The sequence below is a fragment of the Lichenostomus cassidix genome, chromosome 3 (assembly GCF_008360975.1).
Source record: "Lichenostomus cassidix isolate B80296 chromosome 3, HeHo_3.0, whole genome shotgun sequence".
Classification (NCBI taxonomy): Eukaryota; Metazoa; Chordata; class Aves; order Passeriformes; family Meliphagidae; genus Lichenostomus; species Lichenostomus cassidix.
The window spans coordinates 61,067,458-61,089,554 of NC_139483.1; the positions used below are offsets into that span (position 1 = coordinate 61,067,458).

At 36.5% G+C, this 22,097-nt stretch overlaps 1 protein-coding gene across 2 annotated transcripts in view; it reads right to left on the minus strand.

The window, feature by feature from the left end:
* Positions 1 to 22,097, minus strand: part of NKAIN2 (sodium/potassium transporting ATPase interacting 2) — a 526,214-nt gene that overhangs the window by 246,164 nt on the left and 257,953 nt on the right. For both annotated transcript variants that reach the window (XM_085056048.1, XM_085056047.1), the window contains exon 3: positions 4,014 to 4,094. In XM_085056048.1, coding sequence (XP_084912174.1) covers positions 4,014 to 4,094 — 81 coding nt within the window. The remainder of the gene's footprint in view (positions 1 to 4,013; positions 4,095 to 22,097) is intronic.

The following is a 22,097-nucleotide window of genomic DNA, read 5'->3' on the forward strand; positions in this document are numbered from 1 at the left end:
GAAAAGATCATGAAAGAGAAAAATATACCGTTATGACTTCATATTTAAAAGCTATGTAAAAATGAATGAACAAGAGAGCTAAACCATGCTTAGTCAAGCAATCTTAATTCTGGCATTTCTTGACACTGGAGTGTTTGACTTTCAAACATCTAATTTTTTGTCAAAAATATATAAGTGAAACCTCATGATTTAATATATTAAATGTAACTTTTGTATGTTATTAAGTTTAAGGAAGATGTCAAGAAGGCCACAAATAGAAACTAAGTCAATTTTGACAGCTAAAATGACTTTTTCAGAAGTGCACTCTTGGTCATATTCACATAATACTCTGGGGACTACAGTAAAGTGGTTCTGGAGCTCAGCCAGGTGACAGTGAGAGGAGAGCTCTTGGATGTGGTCACATAAACAGAGCTGCATGTAAAGAGAACCAAAGGCACTGACTCAAGGATGGGACCATGTGCAGCAAGAACCACTTTAGACCCTGACCCCCAGCTGGTCCCCCTTGTTCAGCACCCCAAACCCAACCTCTGCCTTGAGTTCCAGCAACTGACAGCAACAGCATCTCCATTCCCATGCTTGCCATGGGCCAGTGCAACACCAGGCAAGGGTTTCTTTCAGTGAAAAAATGCATCCTCCTGTTGACATTAAAAATGGGAGTATGATAGTTCTTATTCTGCTTCTGTTCTGCTAGTGGTATCATTAGACACCATTAGGGGAAGCTTTCAGATTCCTTGAATCAAGATTGCTGGTGTTAATCACATGGGTATTTTTTTGTCGTTCTGAGATTGATTCAGCTATCTCTTTGTGTCTTTTCCTGGGTTTAAAAAAATCACAGAAATATTACATTTTCTTAGGAATGCTTTCTATTATTTTGTCCTTTTTTTTGTTTCACTAGTGTACTTCAGATGTGCCTCATTCAAGACAAGAGGTTCTGCTTTTCATATGCCACATTTGCTTATCCACAGGCCAAAATAAATGTTACCAGTCCTGAAACCTCAAAGTCCTACTTACAGTGAGTATGGCACTCACCAGCAAGCAAAACAACACACAGACTAATTAAATATCTTTGAAGAATAATACTGAAAAGTCTGAGAAGTGGGTTTTCTGGGCATTCATTCACAGATCCACATAAAAATCAAGGTTAAGAACAAGTGATTGCACTTCCTCTTTGTTAAAAACCTTTCTTCCAAAGCCATAACTATTCCAGCTTTCTATGAAAGAATTTCAGCAAAGATAACTGTGCCTCAAGGACAGAAAATACTTAGTGTGATGCCATTTTCCACAAGATATCTATGATTGTAAATGTGTATAATGCAAACAGATTTCCACAGATGTTTGCCAATCGTCCTTAAATCTCTTCAGTCTCTTTAGAGAAGATTACGTCATTGTTCTAAAAATTTCTGAGTCTTTACAGGCTTTTGTCAGAAGGAGAAGCTGTAAAAATGTTATGGCCTCCTCCCCCACAACTAAAATAAATATATTAACAACTGAAACATGTCGTCCCCATTGTATCAGCAGGTGATGATGGAAAAATTGTCGTATGTATACATTGAATAAAAGCTTTCCCAAACTTTGAAAAAAAGTGCCTCATTTTTATTTTACTTGGTAGCAAGCTATAAATGATACATATAAAAATAAACTATACCCATCTGAACTATTATTAGGCTGTAATTTTAACCTATCAATTCTTAAAACCATGCTGCACAGGATCCTTTCTCATGGTTTACAGCCTCAGAGGCATCCCTCTGGTACTTGCCTAAAGGTTGTTTTTTATTTTCTGTTTAGAACCAATTCAGACCCAGAGCTTTTCTCAAGGTTCCGTATGCCATTCCAAACAAAGAAAATACACAGGTTTATCGACACAGATTTAAAATTGCAGTTATTCCCAGATGAAAACATAAATAATAAAGATTCAGTGCAAGATTTATGAATATGCCTAAAATGATCTATTTTGTAAGATACCTACATCTGTAAAACAGCCAGAGCTTCTGAAGGATCTAGAACAGGAGGTTAAATCATATCCACCCAAACAGATGGGTATCTTTCCATTAGATTTCCAAGCCCTAGATCATTCAGAATATTTCCCTAGTGGGGAAGTTTTGATATATCATTTGAGTTGAAAAGGAGAGAAGAGTGATGCCCCACATGTGAATTAGATCTTTTGTAGATAATGATTGGTTCTCTACCAGTTTTTTAAATCCTTTTTCCAGGAACTTTTCCTTTTCTCCTGCTCTTTACCAATTCTGGTGCTCTGAAAGTCAATTGAAGTAAAAGGAATATACTCTACTAGGTATTTCAATGCAGATCCTATCATTGGAACAAATACCTCTAAAGACCAAATAAAAAATCAAACTACATTCAAATATGGATCTGAACCCTATGATTCTTTGGGAAACACTACAAATGATGATTCCTAGACTTCAGAAAAAATAATTTCAAGGTTTAGAAACTGTTTGTGGCCCATTTTTATTCCAACTAGTATTTACTAGTGTTCTTATGCTGTTTTTAGACCCAGTGCTCAAACAGCTGCTTCTCCTTTCTCCATTTTTTCCCACCCCCATTCACTTCCCCAGGCAAGATAGGCATCCCAACATTTACAAGTTTAGGAATGCAGGTGGCTGAAACAAGCAGGTGGAAAGAGGGTGGATTGGGTTGAGTATAATTGTACAACAGGTGTGGGGTTTGTTATATATGTTAGTTCTCCTGGCAACAAAGAAAGGATTTTGACCAAATAAAAGATAATATATGCAAGTTCTTTTATTTGCTATGTTTTTGCCAAGCTTATAATGAGATTGGGCCTGTCTGAAGGTATAAAACCAGGAAAGTGTAACATTTTACCTGCAGAAAATTACTTTACACCCCCAGGAAATGAATTTCTAATCCTTTTGAAGTCAGCATCTTTTGAAGAAACAGAATACATGGGGATGAAACACCTTGTCTCTAGTAGTTTTTGTACTTTGGGGGTGATTTGAAAGAAACAACAGGCAAAGAAGCTTCTTTGCCTCATTTACTCTTCCTATAATTGTGTTTAACCTTCTGCATAATAAGGTATCAGTAACTCACAAAGGATCAGAGGATTACATCTGTAATTTACAGTTGGGCTAAACTCCCTATAATCAAGAACTAAAATTAAAATCTGAGTCAAGAAGAGAATGTGATGTGTTTGACACGTGGGAATCTCATAGATGGTCAGTTCACAGCACTGTAAGCATAATTCAGTAATATTTAGACTCAATTGAAGCGTATTATCCTAACAAAAAATTTGTTGCCACTGCTAATCTTTAATTCCACAAATTGCCAACTTTCTGCGAACACCTTAGAAAGCAGGAGTTTAGGTTTGAAATACTGGTTTGTGGCCACTACCAACTGCCACTTTATGCATTTGATAATGAATGACTGTCAATGAAACTCCAGAAATATGTCATTCTCAGGAAAATATATTTTTCTTTTGGATTTTTACTGTGTATAAATGTTGAAGCATAACAATCCTACCAGAAGCACAACAATCCTACCAGAAGCACAAACTTAAAATACACTGATGAAGCCAAATGGCAGTCTGTTCTGGCACCTCAGTTTACATCTTATTATAATGAAAGACCCCTTCTTTTGCAATTATACTATGTATAAGATTGCTGAAAAGAATCCAACTAAGTAACAGCAAGACAAATGACACATAAAATATTTGTTTGCCCCTGAGATGGCAATGTTTTGTATTCATGAAATCATTAATTAATGTCTCTCACAGGGATGAAATTTGCATTGTGGGAGTACTGATGGGGACAAAAAGAGGTAATTTTCTTTTAAAGCATATATATAATTATTGTTGTGGGCATCAGAATGTATATGCTCATTACTGTCTGGTTTAAAAGTTTCTAACATACACAGAAAAATCCTACTTTCCGTCATACAACAACATTCATTTTGGTAACACTAAAATAATGAGTAAAACAGAGCACAGCCTGGGGCATGTTAGCAAAGAGTTGATGGTTTAAATGTATCCAATGGCAAATTACCTTTGAAAGATCTCCAGCCTCCAAATAGAAGCAGATAACAAACACGTTCCATGTAACCCAAAGGACCATCCAGACAGCATACTGTAGGGAGGAAGAGAGAAACACTGCATTAACAATTTCACTCTCAACTGAGTTAAACTTAGTTCCTCAGTACATTCCAAGACAAAACCAGATTATAAGTATGGTGCCTATGAGTAAAAAAGTTACACATAAGAGGGAATCACAAATAAATTGCTCCCTGTTCCTGACACAGTCTAGAGCGACTTAGTGAGTGTTCAGTCACACCAGAAAATCTGCATCTCAGGAAACATTGATAGTCTGACATTTGAATTTGAGACTAATCTGTATCTCTATCTTTTTGTTCAAATCGGTAATGCTAAAATAGAGAGGTATGTAATATCAATTATACACTAGAAGTGCAGAGCTGATCATTCAAATATGATGATCAGCCTAATTGAACCAGCACTGGATTTTTCAACACTTCAGATTTAGTCTCAAGAAACCAAACATGTATATAACCTGGAGAAAATCTGTCTGTCTATTTATTATCTATCTATCTATCTATCTATCTATCTATCTATCATCTATCTATCTATCTATCTATCTATCATCTATCTATCTAATCTATCCATCTATCTACCTATCTATCATCTGTCATCTATCTATCTATTATTTTACAGTATTTGTACAAAATGTGGGGGGATTTGTTTGTGACAAAGCTGCCTCTATCAGTATATTTTGTGACCTTCCAAAGTATGGTTCATAATTATTCAACACCTTCAAGATGCTGCCTGCATTTTGAAGAATGCAGAAACTGCCAGTTTCTTTGTGGGGTTTCTTTGAGGAGTTTTTTTTTTTTAATTTTGGTTTTGTGGTTTTTTTTTTCATTTTGTCTTACAGTGTATAGGACAAGCATCCACATTTAAGAAATATCTGTTCATTGGTAGTTGCCAAATATCTTATTCATGTATTTGGTGGGAGTAATGGAGTACATGTTTCCTCTCATTCTCTTCACTATTCTGCCTCTGTTTTGTATTCATAAGACCTTATGTGCTAGGACTGTAAACTACATTCCCCTGCTGTAATGCTGGAGGATCTTGTATAATAAAATTTGACCTGCTGTTGCTACTTTTATCTAATGTTTGTACTTAAGAACTTCCCTTGACAAATTATTCCATCATCTAATAAACTTCAGGATCTTCAAATGTTTTTCTAATGGCTGTTGTAGCCATCCTCTAGTTCACAATTCAATTCTGCATGTTTGCTAATTTCATTCCACAAGGCACTGCATACGTGTGAAATACGACAGCAGTAGGACACCATTCCCTACCTGTTATAGCTGAAAGCTACTTTCTCCTTTTACACCACCACGCCACTTCTCACAAGTATTTCTAGACTTACTCTTCATGTCATGCTGCCTTTTCTACAAGCTATACTGATTAAATTTTGATAGCTCCTTTTCCAGTTTAAGAAACACTATTTTCTGCACACATCCATGTGTTCATGTTCTGAATAAGCAGACAATATTTTGGACTGTATATAATCCATTCCATACATTTCATACAAACTATTGTTTGTCATGAATTACAATCTCTTTTTCTACATTCAGCAACAACCTATGAAGGATTCATCTTGATTTCCCTCACAAGTGCTGCTCTGTATTACAATGTCTATTATTCAACATGCCATTTTAAACCTCATCTTCTAGATACTATGAGAAAAAAACAATTCTGTCATTTCCCCGGTTCTAGAGTGAGACTATATCTAATATAACCAAAATTTAGACCTGATCTAATTTCTTATTTTTATAGATAATAAAATAATTTCCAGCTATCCTAGCTATTAATTGGACCATGTTCATGTTAAAAAGTTATGATAAAAATAGTTTTGATTTAATGGAAGCTAACACTGCTTTAAATGCTTGAATTGCTTTATACAGAAGTAATTTCAGGTAATTTAAAAAATACAGATTATGTATACTTTATAGGTCAGTTCTTTCTGGTCATAGATGACAGATTTATTTAGGTCAGGAGGACTCTCTGGAGGTTACCTGGTCCAATCTCTGCTGAAAGTACAACCAGCATGGATCAAGTTTTCCAGAGATTTATCCGGCTGAGGTCTAAATATCTCCAGGGATGGCCCAGCTAATCCGTGTGTATGCTTTGAGTGCAAGCTGCTAATAAAACTTTGGGAAATAGGAGCTTAGTTCAGCTGGATACTCTTAATGAACTCAATTTTTTTTTTAATAAAACTTTAGGACTTTAAACATATTAAGCATTTTATTTTCCTGTAGCTTTTTTACTGCTTCACATATAACACAGAGCTTTATAACTAGAAAACAAGAGAAGAAAACATTAATTTAGATTTAATAATTTTAATTTGGGTTTTTTTACCAACTTTGCAGCATTTTAACTTGTTGTGGTTTGCCAATTATTGTAATACTGCAATGTTGTATATTCTGCTGTAGCCAATAAAAGCACTCATTCTGACAAATGAAGTTAACTTGATTTCTTGTAGAAAATTCTAAATACTGCATTTAAACTGGTTTCTCAGAGGAAAAAATACCAAAACAGTAAAATCCATGATCTTTTGTGCTCCAGAACAATTTAAAGAAACCTGGATAAAAGAATGCAAGAAGATTCAAAGATATTTTTTCCACAAAAGTTTCAGGAAAATAGGCGTACAAATGGGGAATAGACGCTATTAAGTCCATAAACAGAGAAAGATTTACAAGATCATTGTTTGTCAGTCAACATGAAGGGGAAAAATTGTGGCAGACAGACACTGGAAACTAGGTTTCATTAGGTCGACTGCTCATAGCACAACTGGTCCCATCACATGTAAGAAACAGCTGATTAAAAATCTCAACATGCTTTGGAATTTGCATGAACACTTAACAGAGCACTCCAAGGAACTTTGGAGCTACTTGTGCCAGCAGAGAGCCTTGTTACATGAAGAAGCAAAACTTTTCTTTTTCACTGTCAGGTTTATCACCAAAATGATGAATTTACCTGCCATTTAGATACACTCTTTTAACAAGCATCTCCTGTTATTGGACTACAGATAAGGCTAAAATGTCTTTTAAAAGTATGTTTTAAAATGCTTCCTTTTGAAATGTTATATGAAATGCTTTTTGCATGAATTCCGTGGATAAACACTGAGTTTAGTTATCTTGAAATACTAGCATGTTTCTGCTTCCCATTGCCTCTTATTCAGATGCTTCAGATCTAGCATATCTCCTATCTCTGCATCACATGCAGACATAAACGCCTCTTGTTTCCTGAGTGCTTCAGCAAATCACTGAAGAAATTCAGCTCTGAAGGTTTGTGACAGTGAACAAATCCCTCTGACACTGTATTATATGAATCTAATTAGAAACACATTTTATAAGAGTTCTTCAAAGGGCTACAGCTGTATTTTTTTCTCATATGTGGGAGTTCAAGAGAGCTGCATTATCTGATAGAAGCTGTCACATATCAGCAAGACAAGAACTTTGATGAATAAACACTTGACCAAGAAGGAGCTACTGACAGGAGACAGAACAATGACAATGCAGCTTATTATTTTTATGGAGATACATGCTGGAAAGAGGTATAACTAGAAGGTTAAGACTGAAGATCTGAATACTTACTGTATGGAAACTTTTTAGCCAATCAGTAAAAGTTACTTGTATTTGTAAAATAAATTATAAAAATACAGCTCTTACGTGTTTACCATTCTTGAAGTAAACATGAATTTATAACCCTCCCTAAAAATTTTTGAGAAGAATTTGGTGGTTTATGATTTACTGATAGTGTGTAGTTACATACAGTATGAATCATCACAAATGAATACAGGATGTCTTTTTTCTTGGGAAATGGAAAACAGAGATATTAAAATACTTGTATCAGTAATAAGAACCTATACATTTCTCATCACACTTCTGTCAAATTTGGCTAAATCACATTATCTCCAATTTACTAACAGGGACATTGGAGGTCAAAGAAATGAAATCATTTGACTTAATTCCTAAGCCAAATGGAAAAATGATCACAAGAGCACAAGAACCAAAGGTTCAGGTAGGCCACTACTGCCTTTGATATAAACATGGTCACCAGAGCTCACATCTAATACTCCTGTCACACTTTGCCTGAAGGAGAAATATGTCATATACCTTTCAAGTATAAATAGTGAGGAACTCTGATAGCTGAGTACTTTAAATTAAAGCATTATTTTTTCCACAGAATTTTACATGGCATTTCTCTTGCTCCTAAATTCTTTTCTGATATGTGAGTCAGTTAAAAACACATATGTCTGAGGGGTACAAGGGCCCAGACCCACACTGTGCAATTGAAAGCAATTGAATTGTGCTTGTGATTAATGATTTGCTATTTATTTTATTTTTGGAAATGTACACAATTTGGCTTTCAGAGTCTTCCAAATCAGAAAATGTTATTCCCCATGACCCTAATGTGCTACAGTCAGGAAAAAGAAACTAAAGGAATTTTTAAAGTGATAATTACTATGTTTATCATAGTAATTAAATATATGATTATTTATGCTATCTGGGCAATAGTACTTAAGTTGTTCAAAGATGTCCTTGAGCCCAGCACATTTGGGAAGAGCATCTCTTTCCAGTAACGAAGTAAGAACTGACTACAATGTAATTATCTTTATTTGTAAAGATAATTATTTTCCCCTCATTTCCTCAGCCAATGAAAATATATCACTTAGAAATACAATTTTCAAACCTATCTTTTCCCCACCAAATATGATAACAAGTGAAATTCTGAATACTTGGCACCAATATACCATCTCTGCCTCTTGTTTCCATTTGCCTGGAACAGGTAGAACCCTGCAAGAAGTCCATCAGAAGCAGAAAGGACATCAGTCTACAGTGTGACTTCATGCGGCTGTTTAGTAGGCACCATCTCCAATTTCATCTGCTCCATGCATTTTGCTGTTTCCTTCTTATTCCAACTGCCTGAGGCTTTTTCTGGAGAGCTGATGAGGATGTGGGCAGCGCAACATGGTGGAGGGTCCAGTTCTAGAACCCATCAGGAGCCACACATCAGTGGGAAGCTTCCAGTGCAGAGCAGGAGCAGAAACCACAGCCTGGCTCCAAAGAGGGATCCAAAGTCAAATCCTCAACCAGCAGAGATTCAGTGACTGAATGCGTGAGGACCAGATGTTTCAAACAGAACTGTTACTCTCAGCAACCTAACACAAAGAGCAACCGTGTTCTGTTTTTAATGATTCAGATGAAAGCCTTCCCTGCCCAGCAGTCATCTATAGGCCTCACTGGAAGGGAGCTCAGGGCCAAAACCTGTAGTCTTGATGACAAATAATATTCCTGGCAGCAGAGGACTTTGGGCAACCAATTCAACTCTAATAAATGTTCATTGACTTTTCTGGATGTACTGGGAAGCTCTTGCAGAATGACATAATCTGGAATCTTTTCATTGTTTGTTGATTATCACAGCATGCAGCTTGCACTAGTGTTTCTTGGTGAATTCTTATCATTAAGACTTAGATATTTCTTGCTGGGTTTTAGATTTTTTTTCATTTATTTTTAATCATGGCTATAGTATCAGAGCTCTGTCCATCCTTGTAAGCATCTGTTTCTAAGCAAACATGAATCGATCTTGTAGCATCCATTTTGAGTTGCTGGAGTTTTCTGTCTCAAATTGCAATGACAGTCTAGTTTTCTGCTTGTGTTTATCAGGGAATTTTTTAACCCATTGGCATTGTGATTCCTAGGCTCTTCAGTCTTTCATCAGTCACATATTTACATATATTTTTTCTCCTTCTCTTTGTTCTCTCAGATAAAAAAATCTGTCTGATATTTTATTTCCTTGTCATTACACTTTAATAATTAGTGTCCTCTGCCAAGACTGACTGAAAGATGCTGAACTATCATGCACACCAGAACTGGTCCCTACCAAACATAAAATTACTGTTGGAATGTTTTTTTCCTCTTGAGCAACCAGTGCTTGCAGATACAGAGCAAATGCTGCTTGAAATTTCTTTCCAGAGGCTTCCATACATCCAATGGCTATGTATAAACTTCCAAGATCCTTGAACTCAATTATAAGCCCTGATTTTATATAGGGGTTTACTAACTCTATTTTCCCGTTGATTTGCATGAGAAGGATAAGCATAAAAGGCAGGATGAAAGCTGAGGCACATCCTGATCATGTTGTAAATGGATAAAGGCACAGCCCAGAGCCCAGGACATTGCTACGATGTACAGTCAGCTCTCAATCTACTCATAGCCAGGCAGTTCTAGCTTGAGTTGAGCTCACTGGGCTTCTTCTTTCTTTTGGCTGTTTCTGTTTTGTTACCTCTTCTTCATGCCAGAATTGTGCTGGGAGCAGAAAGCACAGCAGAGATTTACTTTTCCTTCTGAAGACATGGCTTCAACTGCTTTTGCATAAAATAAGCTGAATTTCTACAGAGCACATTACTGTCAGAGTAGTATCCATCTGCCCACATTTAGATGTCTACAATGCAGATGTCCTCCTCTGAGCAGCATCTAGATTCCCATTAGAGTCAATTGAGAGGAAAGGCACTTTCAGAGTTTGGTCCATTTCCTAGTGTCTGACACAGGTCACTCTACCCTTGCTCTTTGGAAAGCTCGACTTCTCAAAGGCAAAATTCCCAGTGTCACAGAGCCCAATAAAAACCTTGTTCCGGTGACATGAAAAATAAGCTAGTAACACTGCACTACACAGATATGCACTCCTTTTTCCCCACATAAACAAAAAGAACAAAGTAATTTAAACATCACCAGGGTAAAATATCACTGATGGACTGCTGAAGAGACATCTTCTGAGAACTACTGTCTCTTGCATCCTACACTTACTGATGGTCCATTAATGTTTACATTTGAATCATTCATTTGTTCATTTCCTGTTTCTTGGTTTCACAACTCCTTAGGTTTTAGTGTAGAAGATTGAGAAAAGTGTTTTTTGGTAGTGCATCACTTTTGTTTGTTCTTCAACTTCTAAATCAGTGTCCAACTATACCACTGAAGATATTACGCACAACACAAAGTGATGAACCTCCTTTCCAAGAAACCATGAACAACTCAGGAGATATATCAGCCCATCCATATAGTGTTCATAAGGAAGATACATGTCATTTTCTCGGCGCAGTCACTACATCCTTACAAATAATAAAAATAATAATAGTAATAATAATAATTTCTTTCTATATGATGCTATAAGGATGAATGGTCAAAATGTAGAAGTAAGAACACAGAAATACTTAACTTACATTGTGGCAATGTAGCGCTGTTTGGTCAATCTACCATGTTGCGATAGGGAGTTACAAATAGTCTAGATCCCCAAATGAAGTATTCTGGAACTGAGGAGTTACTTTAAAAAAAGAGTTTTCTTTAAAAAGACAATATTTCTGCCATTCTTATTACAAATGGGGAGCAAAGAAATTTTCTTCCAGTCATCTCAAATCTTTTCTTCTTGTCTTGTTTTGGTTAAGTTGTTGGGGTTTTTTTTGGAGTTTTTTTTTGTTTTGGGTTTTTTTTTGTTATTGGTTTTGATTTTGTTTGCTTTTGCTTTGTTTTGTTTTGTTTTGTTTGTTTGTTTCATTTTTGTTTTGGTTTTCAGGTTTTTTTTGTTTGTTTCTTTCTTTGTGGTTTTTTTTTTTTGTTATGGGAGGATTTGGGTGGATTTAAGTTTCTTCTGCATTAATATGTTACAGTTCTTGACCTCTTTAAGAAAAGTGTTTTTTGTGTGCTACAGAAAGTAAGGTAAGGCAGAAATTTTAACAGGACATATTTTTTTATCTTTTGACATAGCAGTAGAAATTTAATTGGTTTGGCTTCACTCATCATTCAATTCCTGCATATCTTTTGATCACATCTTTGCTGTGAAACATTTATCAGCAGGAAGTAACTTCAAATATCTGAATACGGAGTATACTGCAACACAGTACTTATCCAACCAGCTTCACACACAAGCATATATATGCATACATTCACAGATGGACTGATATTTTTCCTCTTATGTTACTTCCATACTTTTTGAATATTCTTTCTTTTGTTTGTAGAACAGATTATAAAGTCTCTCAAAAAATAAACTACTAATTAAATGCAAGAAACAGGAAAATGATCATTCTCACAAAAATAGAACTCAAAAGGCTTTCTTTCTATCAGAATTCTTGTTATAGCTCTATATTGCAAGATATAACTTGAGCTGGTTACACAATAGCGAACCTTAAAATAGTGCTGTTTTGAACCTTTCCTAACCTTTCTGCTTCAATTCCAACATTAATCTACCAGGATCTACCTCAAGAGCTACTAGCAGTAGAAATCAATGCTCTTCAAGATATAAAAACTTGAAATAATGGCTTTGAAATGAAAGCTTTGAAATGACATTATATTTTGACCAGTTCCAATCAGCTGTTAAATTCATATTAAAACTGGCATAGGACAAAAAATAGAAATCAAGATGATGTGATTTTAGAGGTCATTTAGTTCTTCAATTAAAGGGCTAGAAATATTTTGAAATAATTTTTTCAAACCCTGTCTTCTAGAACATTCCTAAAATACTAAGCATTTCAAGCCCCGGATTTCTTCAGAGTTAATACATAATTATCAATGTAGAAATTGCATTTACAGCAATCCAAAAACCTCCTATGAATAATTTCTTTATAACAAATCTTTGGGCAAAATTGCAGGAATTCTTGCTGCAAAATTCCTCTGTAACTTTTGGCTCCCCAGAACATTTTACCAATTAATTACCAATGAAAAAGAAACATGAACAAGCACTGCTTTCTCCAAGCCTTCATCTAAGAGTGAATATTGCTATGGAATTATCACATAAAAAAAAAAAAATCCACACATTTAGCACGAAAATGATTGGTACAAGCCTGACTCAATTGTTAATATTTGAAAACATGCTCAAGAGGATTATGTAATTGCTTTTCTGCAGTGTATGTGACTAGTCCCTTACCAAGAAGTGGTGTTGCTCGCTCCTTCCCCTTGCCCAGTCCAGGGACCACTCTCCTAAGAGGCTCTGCTGATGGTCCCAGTTCAAGAAGCCACCCTGACTGCCCAGTCCTTGAGCAAGGCAGCAGAGCTCCTCATGTTGGGTTTTGTGCTTTGCTCACCTTGCCACTCGTATTTCACCCAGCGTAAACCAGGCTCAGCAGGTGGGAATCACTTCTCCCGGCCCTTTCCAGTCTCAGGCAGTCTTTGGTGGAATCTGCCTGTTCTGCTGAGTGACCAGCCCTCTGATGGAACACTGTCACTTCCTCCAGCTTGAACTGGACAATGTGCAGTCAGGGAGGAAAGGTGCTCTTGTCAGCTAAAGTAAACATAAGACACATATCCTCACTGTAATCTAACGAGAAGGGCTCATCACTGGAAAAGTGGGAAGCTGTAATTTGCTTCAGATGTTAGCAATTGATGGAGCTAGACATGTATTGACTGTTTCCCTGGTGTCTCTGGGCTTTTCAGAAACACCCCAAAAGAAAAATCTTGATTATAATTCAGTCATTGAACACTTTATTTGAGTGGAATATTTAGCAGCTCTTCCCATTTGAATTCTCTATTAAAAATACAAATCAGGACAATCAGAATTCTTTCAGTGTTCATTTTTAAGAGTGCAAAAAATAAAATCAATAGCTACTGTTGCTAGGAACAGAAGCCTACTGACATTTATTTAGATTCTCTTATTGATGCCTCAGCATTTGAGTGCCAGCTACAACTATTTATAAAGGGAATCCATCTCCCTCAGAGAATATACCAAAATTCCTGCTAAAACGAAGCCATTTATAAAAAGATCTTTTTGATAAATTGAGATCTTTGTATTCATCTTCCCAGGTACTCTTTTCTTCCTTCAGTTTTCCTTGGCTTAATGCCTTAACAGTCAAAGTCATGAGGAGCCTAGAGGTTGAGTGCACAGACCTTTGAGTGTGGTCTTTAGAGTTCATATTCCAAAGGAGAGGTAATTTTAACTAAACATGTATTTGCTAGAGGAAAAATAAATGAGGATCATCAAATTTTTTCTTGTCTCTCTCCAAACTGTTTTTTACAGCACAATTTTTAAGAAATTCCTGAGACCACTCCAAAATTTCAGAAAAAAATATGGGGGTATGGCTAAGAAACTAGGAAAGTTTGTGTTTCACAGCTGCAGAATGGAGCACAAAGACCTTCAAAATCCCTGGCTGGCAACTGTGTTTTGGGAGGTTAGTAGCTGTTTTGAAAGTACCAAGGCAAAGGCAAAGGTCGCTTCCCATTCTTCAGAGATAACACACAGAAATTGGATCTGCAGTGTGTTTACAGCCAGCCACACTACGCAGCCAGCCTGAACTTTGTTCAGGAGGCTAAGGCAGCTGCAGGGGATGGAGCCAAATTCTAGAAGCACAAAACCAAGCCTCATGGAACTGTGTGGTGAGCACAGGGTTAGCTGCAACTTCTTTTTGTAGGGGGTGCAGCCCTGTGAGAACATCATTGCACCCATGTATGTGGGACTGACTCACTGAGTGAGTCTAAGGAGCCACAGGGAAGGGAGACAAGAAGACAAAGGACACTCTTCCAATTCCCTCATTCCCTTCTAGTCAATCTGGTAGGCAAGACTGCCTGATTTGGCAAGATCAGTACATTTTAACACAATATGGACTTTTCTCCAGTCTTTTTCAATCCTGAAGATATTGAATTAAAGAGAAACCTGAAGCTGTAACAATAAATGTAGATACACAAACATCACTTTCAAAAAGAGCATAAAATGTAAAATTTACTTAATTTTCTAATTCCTTCAGGGAGACTGAAAATGCTGTTTGTCTAAAAAAAATAATTTTGTGCTGAAACCAGACTGCATATATTCAAAGGAAGTACTATTTTAAACCATTTTCTTAATCAATCAACCAATCAATCAGTCAATACCTGATTTTTCTCAAATCACCAAAACACATTACACTTTGTTTGCTCATTGGATGAATTATGGCCTTCCTGAAGGAGGTTTATACCTGACTCTGTGAGGAAGTTTGCTGTGTATTACTTGGGAAACAAAGAAAATCCTTCTCTTAGACTATATTAGGGAAACTGTCTTTTCCTTCACGTTCAACTTGCAACAAAAAACATTAGCTAAAAATATTCCATGCTTTAAGATTTTGCTGTTCTGAGAAGAAACTAGAGATGAAATCAGAAAACATTGTGGGCCAGCCCTCTTAATATACATAGACTGGTCAAATTCTATTTCCCTAAATGTGATTCAATCAAAAAATAGCATAAATTTCTTTATTCCTGCCTTTGAGATTCTTTCTTTCATGATGTAACCTCCAAATCCTTCTTTTTTTGGTCAATATATGGTAATGCATATCTCTGATTGTATTTGATTTTCTTTCTGTGAAAGTACCTGTTGCTTCTCTCCTCTGCATATCTCAAAACCCCTAAAAATGCTTTCACTCTCGAACTTCTGTTTGGTTAGTTTTGTGTAAGAACATGTACGTGGTTAGGACTGGGAAAAGTTATTGCTGCTATTTCCTTTACTGCTAACCTTGTTCCAAGTATCTTCTAGGTCAAGCATTCACAAAAAATTCCTTATAATTCATTAACAAACCACGAGAAGATTTCAAACACCATTCAGCAGTAAGGCTGGAATCCCTGTAACTACAGATGCAAAAAACTCGAGACATTTAATCGTTAAGACATCACTGACTGGGAAGCCTGCCACCAACATCCACACTTGATGCACATACATTGTCTTTTGGCTCTCTACAGCTATGCCCATCTGCTTTGGTGGCATGCTGCCTGCTTATCAGCTAGTTGGACGGTTTCAGTACACAGAAGTGCCAAAAAAAAAGGTTTTACATGGGTAGCCTGTATAGCCACAAAAGTGCCATTTCTTTTGTAGGAAGAAATGCTAGAGCTGAGATGCTAATAGGCTATGTCTTTGTGCATTTTTTTTTTACTCACTGAAGACAAGTCTTGCCATAACCATTTTTGTATCTCTTTTACAAAGAAAGATATGGTGCTGGGAGTGAAACAGAAAGAAAGCACTGTTGAACAAAGCTGCTATCAGATAAAATGAGAGTAGGGCAGGTTAGGGGAATGGTTTAAGTATTGTGCACCATATGTCACTAATTCAAAGGGGGAAAAAAGGCAAAAATACATACTCACCCCATGTTACAAAATTTGAAACCAGGAAAGCTTTGCAAATGTAGGAATTGGATTACATTGAGAGGAAAGTAAGCAAATTATTATATGAAAACATAGAGCTGAGATAGTCCAAGTAACCCTAGTTTTTCCTAAGGAGTTGGTACACAATTCTGACAGAAATTTGAACACCATTTTTTGGGGCTTTTTTCAGGACCATTGTTCAAAGTAGATATTATTTCAAGCTACGGCTAGATTTCATATTCTTTTTGTAGCAATCCCAACTCAGCAAATTGGAATCTAAGGAGATTATTTAAGATTTAAATTAAATGAGTCTTTAAAAAAATTCTTGAGAAAAACTTGATGGGGGAATTAAACTGACTTTCAGTGCACAAGATGCATATGAACTTGTCATGCATCATAAACACAATCAGTTACAGCATAATTTCTGATGTAAGAACATTAGGAAATATAGCAAATATAGTCAAGAAAACCAACAATATGACTATAGGTTCAAACACTGTCTTGATACATCAGATTACAGAGCTTTGTTTTGCTTTTAGAGGGATATTTGTTAAAATGATTTTCAGGGTTTTTTCCCAACCCAGCTTTTCTTCTGATTCTTTGATTCTTACAGATCTTTCTTGGCATTACGACCTATGCACAGCTCAGATGGAAAAGCATACACATTATTTTGATAAACACTCAGTGTTACAAGATCCTTTCCCAGCACTTTTCAGAAAAAAATAAAAACAGCAGGTTGCTGAAAGGATGATAGCTCAACAAACTGTAAGAAGGTAAAAAAGGTCAACAGTGAGGGAATAAACAGCTGATACTTCAAATGTGATGGGAATATATCCAGATGTCAGGATGGCATTTGATGACATTAACAATGAAAGGCACAGTAGCTTCCACGCTGTGGCAGAAGAGCCATGTGATTTTCACTGGAGCAATCCAACTTGCCATGCAAAATCTGAGCACCACTGAGCCAAGAAGCTTCGCCAGTGCCCCCAGCACTGCCACATCAGAGAGACTGTGATGACAGTTTTATGACAGGAGACAACAGCATGACAAACTGATAAATGTGCTTGGAAAAGCATTGGGTTTTTTAAGAGACCAGAATGAATTATTCCAAATCCTGGAAGGTGTAATGAAAATTGAATGAGTTTCTCCTGCTTCCCAATTTAATTTCAAAATGCCAGAATGAGCACATACTCCTCTGGGTATCGGAAATAAGTACTGAAACACCCAGTAGGAAAATAATGTCATTTTTTAATTGCTGCTGCCTCAAAATCAACAAGATAATTTTGTGACCATTGAAAAATCTTGTATCTATGCAAGCTAAATTTCAGTCTTATATTTCATGCTTGAATTAATTTAGAATATGCTGCTGGCCTGATTGCTTGGATATTTCAAAAGTATATTCTTGTCCAAGCACAAAAATATATTCCATGTAAAGACCAAAAAAAAAAAAAAAGTTTCCAGATATTTCCAAGTATCCAAAGGCAAGTTTAAGTAAAGTACTGGAAAGTAAAAAGTTATACTGATGTCTGATGATTTTTTGCCTTTTCTTTTTATATACCATTTTATACATTTGTAATCCCTTTTTATATTTTCTGCACCCTTTATGCATTCTTCGTACCCTGAGCCTACCTTCTCTTAACTTTTGTAGTCTGATATTCTAGCTTAGTTTTGGGGTTCTGCAAGGCAGAAAGACCAAACATTTACAGCATGGAGAGCCCTATACCATCTCAAAACTTGAGGCTTCAACCTTGGTTGAAACCTTCTCTCTGGAATATATTTTGTAAACTGGGCTCTAGCCTCATTCAGGGTGGGGATTCTTAGAATAGGGGGATATTACTTCATTTATTAAGTTTCTTATTGATGGATTTTAGATAGATATGTTAATTTGCAAGGTTCATAAAATTGTATACATGTTATACAGAGGGTGTGCATTTCAGCATGTTCCACCTTTGAAGAGCTGTGCACCTAGGATCCTATTAAAATACTGAGGTAAAACCCTTTCACCTCTTTAACTGTGTCTGCCTCATAATTCTAACACCAGCTGAAAGGCAACACTACATGATCATTTACATCAACATCAGATTTTTTTCATGTATCACAGCAGAAGTTCACTGAATATTGCTGTTCAACATTTCTTTTCACCTTTGTCACTCACTCTACACTTGGGCTTTATTTAATGAATATTATCCAAATTCACCTGTTTGTTGGTTTCTCTTAGGCTAGATGACTTACTGTAGCTTCTGAGTGCATCTTAAGCATGAATTACCTTCCTAAAGCACTGGCTGGGCAGGATAATAGTTATTAGTCCCATGTTAGGGATAAGAAATCTCTGCCACAAATGAGTGTGGGGTGCTGAAGGCAACCACATTATTCCTTACCAGTTCCAGAGAACCATGTTGTGCACTAATAAGGAGATGCTCACTTTGATCACATAATTAAAGACTGTAGCATAATTCAAGAATACAGGTGGCTGAATAAAGGTCACAGAAGCAGCCTCAATTCTGGAACTTTCTTGGTCTTGAGTGTCCCATTTTCAGCTTTAATAAACTCTAGTTCCAGTGCATACAAAAGTGTGTGTGTAAGCATTTTCACAACTGCACTTGTACTGTGGATAATAGGTGTTATGCAGACAAGTAGCCACAGTTAATAACGTGTGATGAGCAGTGTCTTCCACATGAGCTGATAACAGCAGGAGGATAATGCGCCTTTAGCTCCCAGATAAGACCTCTGTTAATAAATAGGCATAAATACTTCTGTATTGTTTAAAGGACACACTGGAAACAAAAAGAAATCCAAAACCACTATTACACAGAAATGTTCATCAATATGTGAGATATTAGAGACTCCCAGCCTCTCAAAACAAAGCTGTGCCAATCGAGGCAACAAAATGACAGAAGGCAACACCCCATCACCCACAATTATATGGACTAGAGGCTTCTGTGCTCTGCCCTCCCCTCTTTCCCCTCACTGAATGATGTCCTTCCTCTCCCCCTCACCACTGGTGTGAAGACAGATGTTCTCATTTCCACAAAGGTACCCATCTCTCCTTTGTTGTCCTTTCCAAAAAGGTGCCAGTTGCTTGAGGCAGGTGAGCCATGGGGTGAGTAAGGCCCTGAGCAGCCCCCAGGGTTCATCCCTCTGTTCAGCAGGAGCAGAGCCTGCTCCCTCAGCACTGTGGCTCACTTGCAGGTGGATGCTGCATTCTGGCTGTCTTGCCTGGAGTTTGCTGCCATCCCCCAATTTGAAATCACTGTCCATTCTAACAAAGCTAGATGAATTTGCAATGGGGACAAATGACAGCCTGAAATGATGCCCTGGGGCATCTCTCCCCTCTTTCTTTCTATGTCAAATTGACTTTGCAAAAAAGAATTATTGGAACATATTTATGTAGTGGCTGTCAAAACCCAAAAAAACCTTCTTGGTTTTTTGGTTGTAGTTTTTTTGGGTTTTTTTTGTTGTTGTTTCTTTGTTTTTAGTTCCATTGATCTTGATGATCATAAAGGCTGAGTCTTTATTATTAACTGTAAAATAATAAATAGATTTAGGCCAAATTTTGGCTTGAAGGTTTAAATGTAGCTTGTTCATAAAAGTGGTTGAATATCAAGGTCCTGTAATGGAAAATGCTAGACAACTTTCCATATAAACACTTATTGTTAAACCTGACTTTCACTATGGAAATCATACAATAGATCCAATAATTTCTTTTTCCCCATTGTTGTTTAGAACTGCACATGTTGAGAAAATGCACTGTAGGGCTTCAGTAATATTCAGCAGATATGTCCCCATTCTTTGATGAAACTTCAAGGGAAACAGTCCCGTAGAAAAGATCTGCTGTCATTTTCTACAAGAAATTTCAGTAACTTGTCCAGATCTTGCTACTCTTTTCTGTTCATCACTCCTCATTATTAAATATACCTTTGCCTTCATTTCTACTTTAAATGTATCCTATAGTATAAGTAATACAGAGAACAAACAGGAGAATTTCCAAACCCAAGAGGGTAAGGAAGATAGGAGTATTAATACTGCAGAGAGAAATAAAGTCTCAAAACAGAGAAAAGCAAGTGAAAGGTTAAGTAAATAAGATAATGTTCAAATATACAAGCCACAAGAGGTTATTGGAGAGTATGGTCACATCTTTAAAGAATAAAAGCATAAAAAGTGTAATTTTACTGTCAGAAGAAAAAGATAAGTCTAAAATGTAGACAGGATCTGTGTCTTGTGTAAGCACTTGGGAACAAAAGCTCTGTAGATTAGACCTGGAGGATTAAGAAAACTTCCACGGCAGTTGGATTCTGTCCCAGAACACTAATGAAATGGCAAGAAAGATAAAAGAACAATTAGCTTATATTTGCAATCTCAGCTGGAGGACCACCCTTCCAATAGAAATGCAGTAGAACCAACTGCAAAGCAGTTTGGCATTAAAATGAAAAGATGGAAATCTAGAACAATCATAGACTTGTCACATACATCTGGTTACAAAATTAGAAAACTCTCCACCACCAGATGGAATTGGTCCAAAGAAATTAGGAAGTCTTGGCTGAGCAGTATAAATATAGATTCTTCTGAGGACTAATGTAAATGCACATTGTGTTAAATGGGTTTTTTAGCAGATGCAGAGCAGGAAGAGGAAAATACTTAGAAATCTCTGTCCTTTCCCATTACTAAACACTTTCTTGTCTTACCCAACCACATTTGCCTGGAGGTGCATGGATAGGGAGAAAAGGATAGCTAGTGCACCTTGGTACTCTTCCCAGGTCCCCCACTTGCAGTGTCTTTGGCTGATTTAATTCTGTGGCAACCTTGCCTACTCCCAGTTAAAGTGAGAACCTGCTGTGGTGGTGACATTCCCATGGCACTCCTTTGCCAACAAAATGCTGCAGAAAGCAGATGAAGCAGCATAAGAGGCTGCTGTGCAGCCTAAATTCTAACTCACATTTCCTATTTTTCTCAGCGCTGCTCTAAGTGTTTTGAAGATTTTGCCTGCTGAAAATGTATTAGGAAGCAATGAAGTGGATCCTTTTCTAGTTATCCCATGGGATATACTTGCAGAACATTCAAACTAATAGATGGCAAGTCTTAGAGAAGGTGTCAAGTGTAGATTGCAGATGTGATCCCCTAACTTTCAGTGAAGAGAGTACTGGTATGTACAATTGTTTTGATTCAGCAGGGATTTCTGTCTTAATATCTTATTTTGTTGTGGAAAATAAAAGACTGCTGTAAATATAAACCTGCAGAAATTAGGCCTTAAAAAGCCTCCAGTGCAACATTTTTATTGATGAAAGAAAGATATGGGAACATCTGCCTAAATAGAGGAAAGTCCTGAATCTTTGTCTTAAAGAAACATGTTAGTCACCTAAACTCTTGATTCTGGCATGAATTCCAGTGTTAAGAATTCATCCTCAAAATGACTTGTAGCCAGCATGCATAAATCACTGATATGACAGATCAAGTGAGAATATCTGTTTGCTGTGGCACGCTCCTTTCCATATGTTTTTGACACCCAACCTTGTGGATTAAATGTAGCAATAAAGAAATTGCAGGAATTCAACTGAAAGAGACAATGTATTGTCCAGGAAATGCAAAGATTTTTATATGATTAGTTTGCTTTCTTTGTTTTCTACTTGTTAGAAAGTAATTAGGAAATGGATGCTAAACTGGATAGGTAAAGTACAGAATTATGGCAAATTTTCTCATTTTATATTATTTCTAAGCAGAAGACGAGTCTTGGGTTCATTTAATTTCACAGCTGGAAGACACCAAGCCACATATTATTATACTAGCCACATAGCTATATTTTGAAACATTTATCACAAGGGTTGTGTCATTTCCACAGATAAACATTTATTAAAAAAGAGTTTTATGAAAACCAGTCTTTATTTGGAAATTGAGATGATATCCGTTCCATATATTCCAGAAAATATATCTAACTACTTTTACATACTGCTGTTAAAAATCCTAAA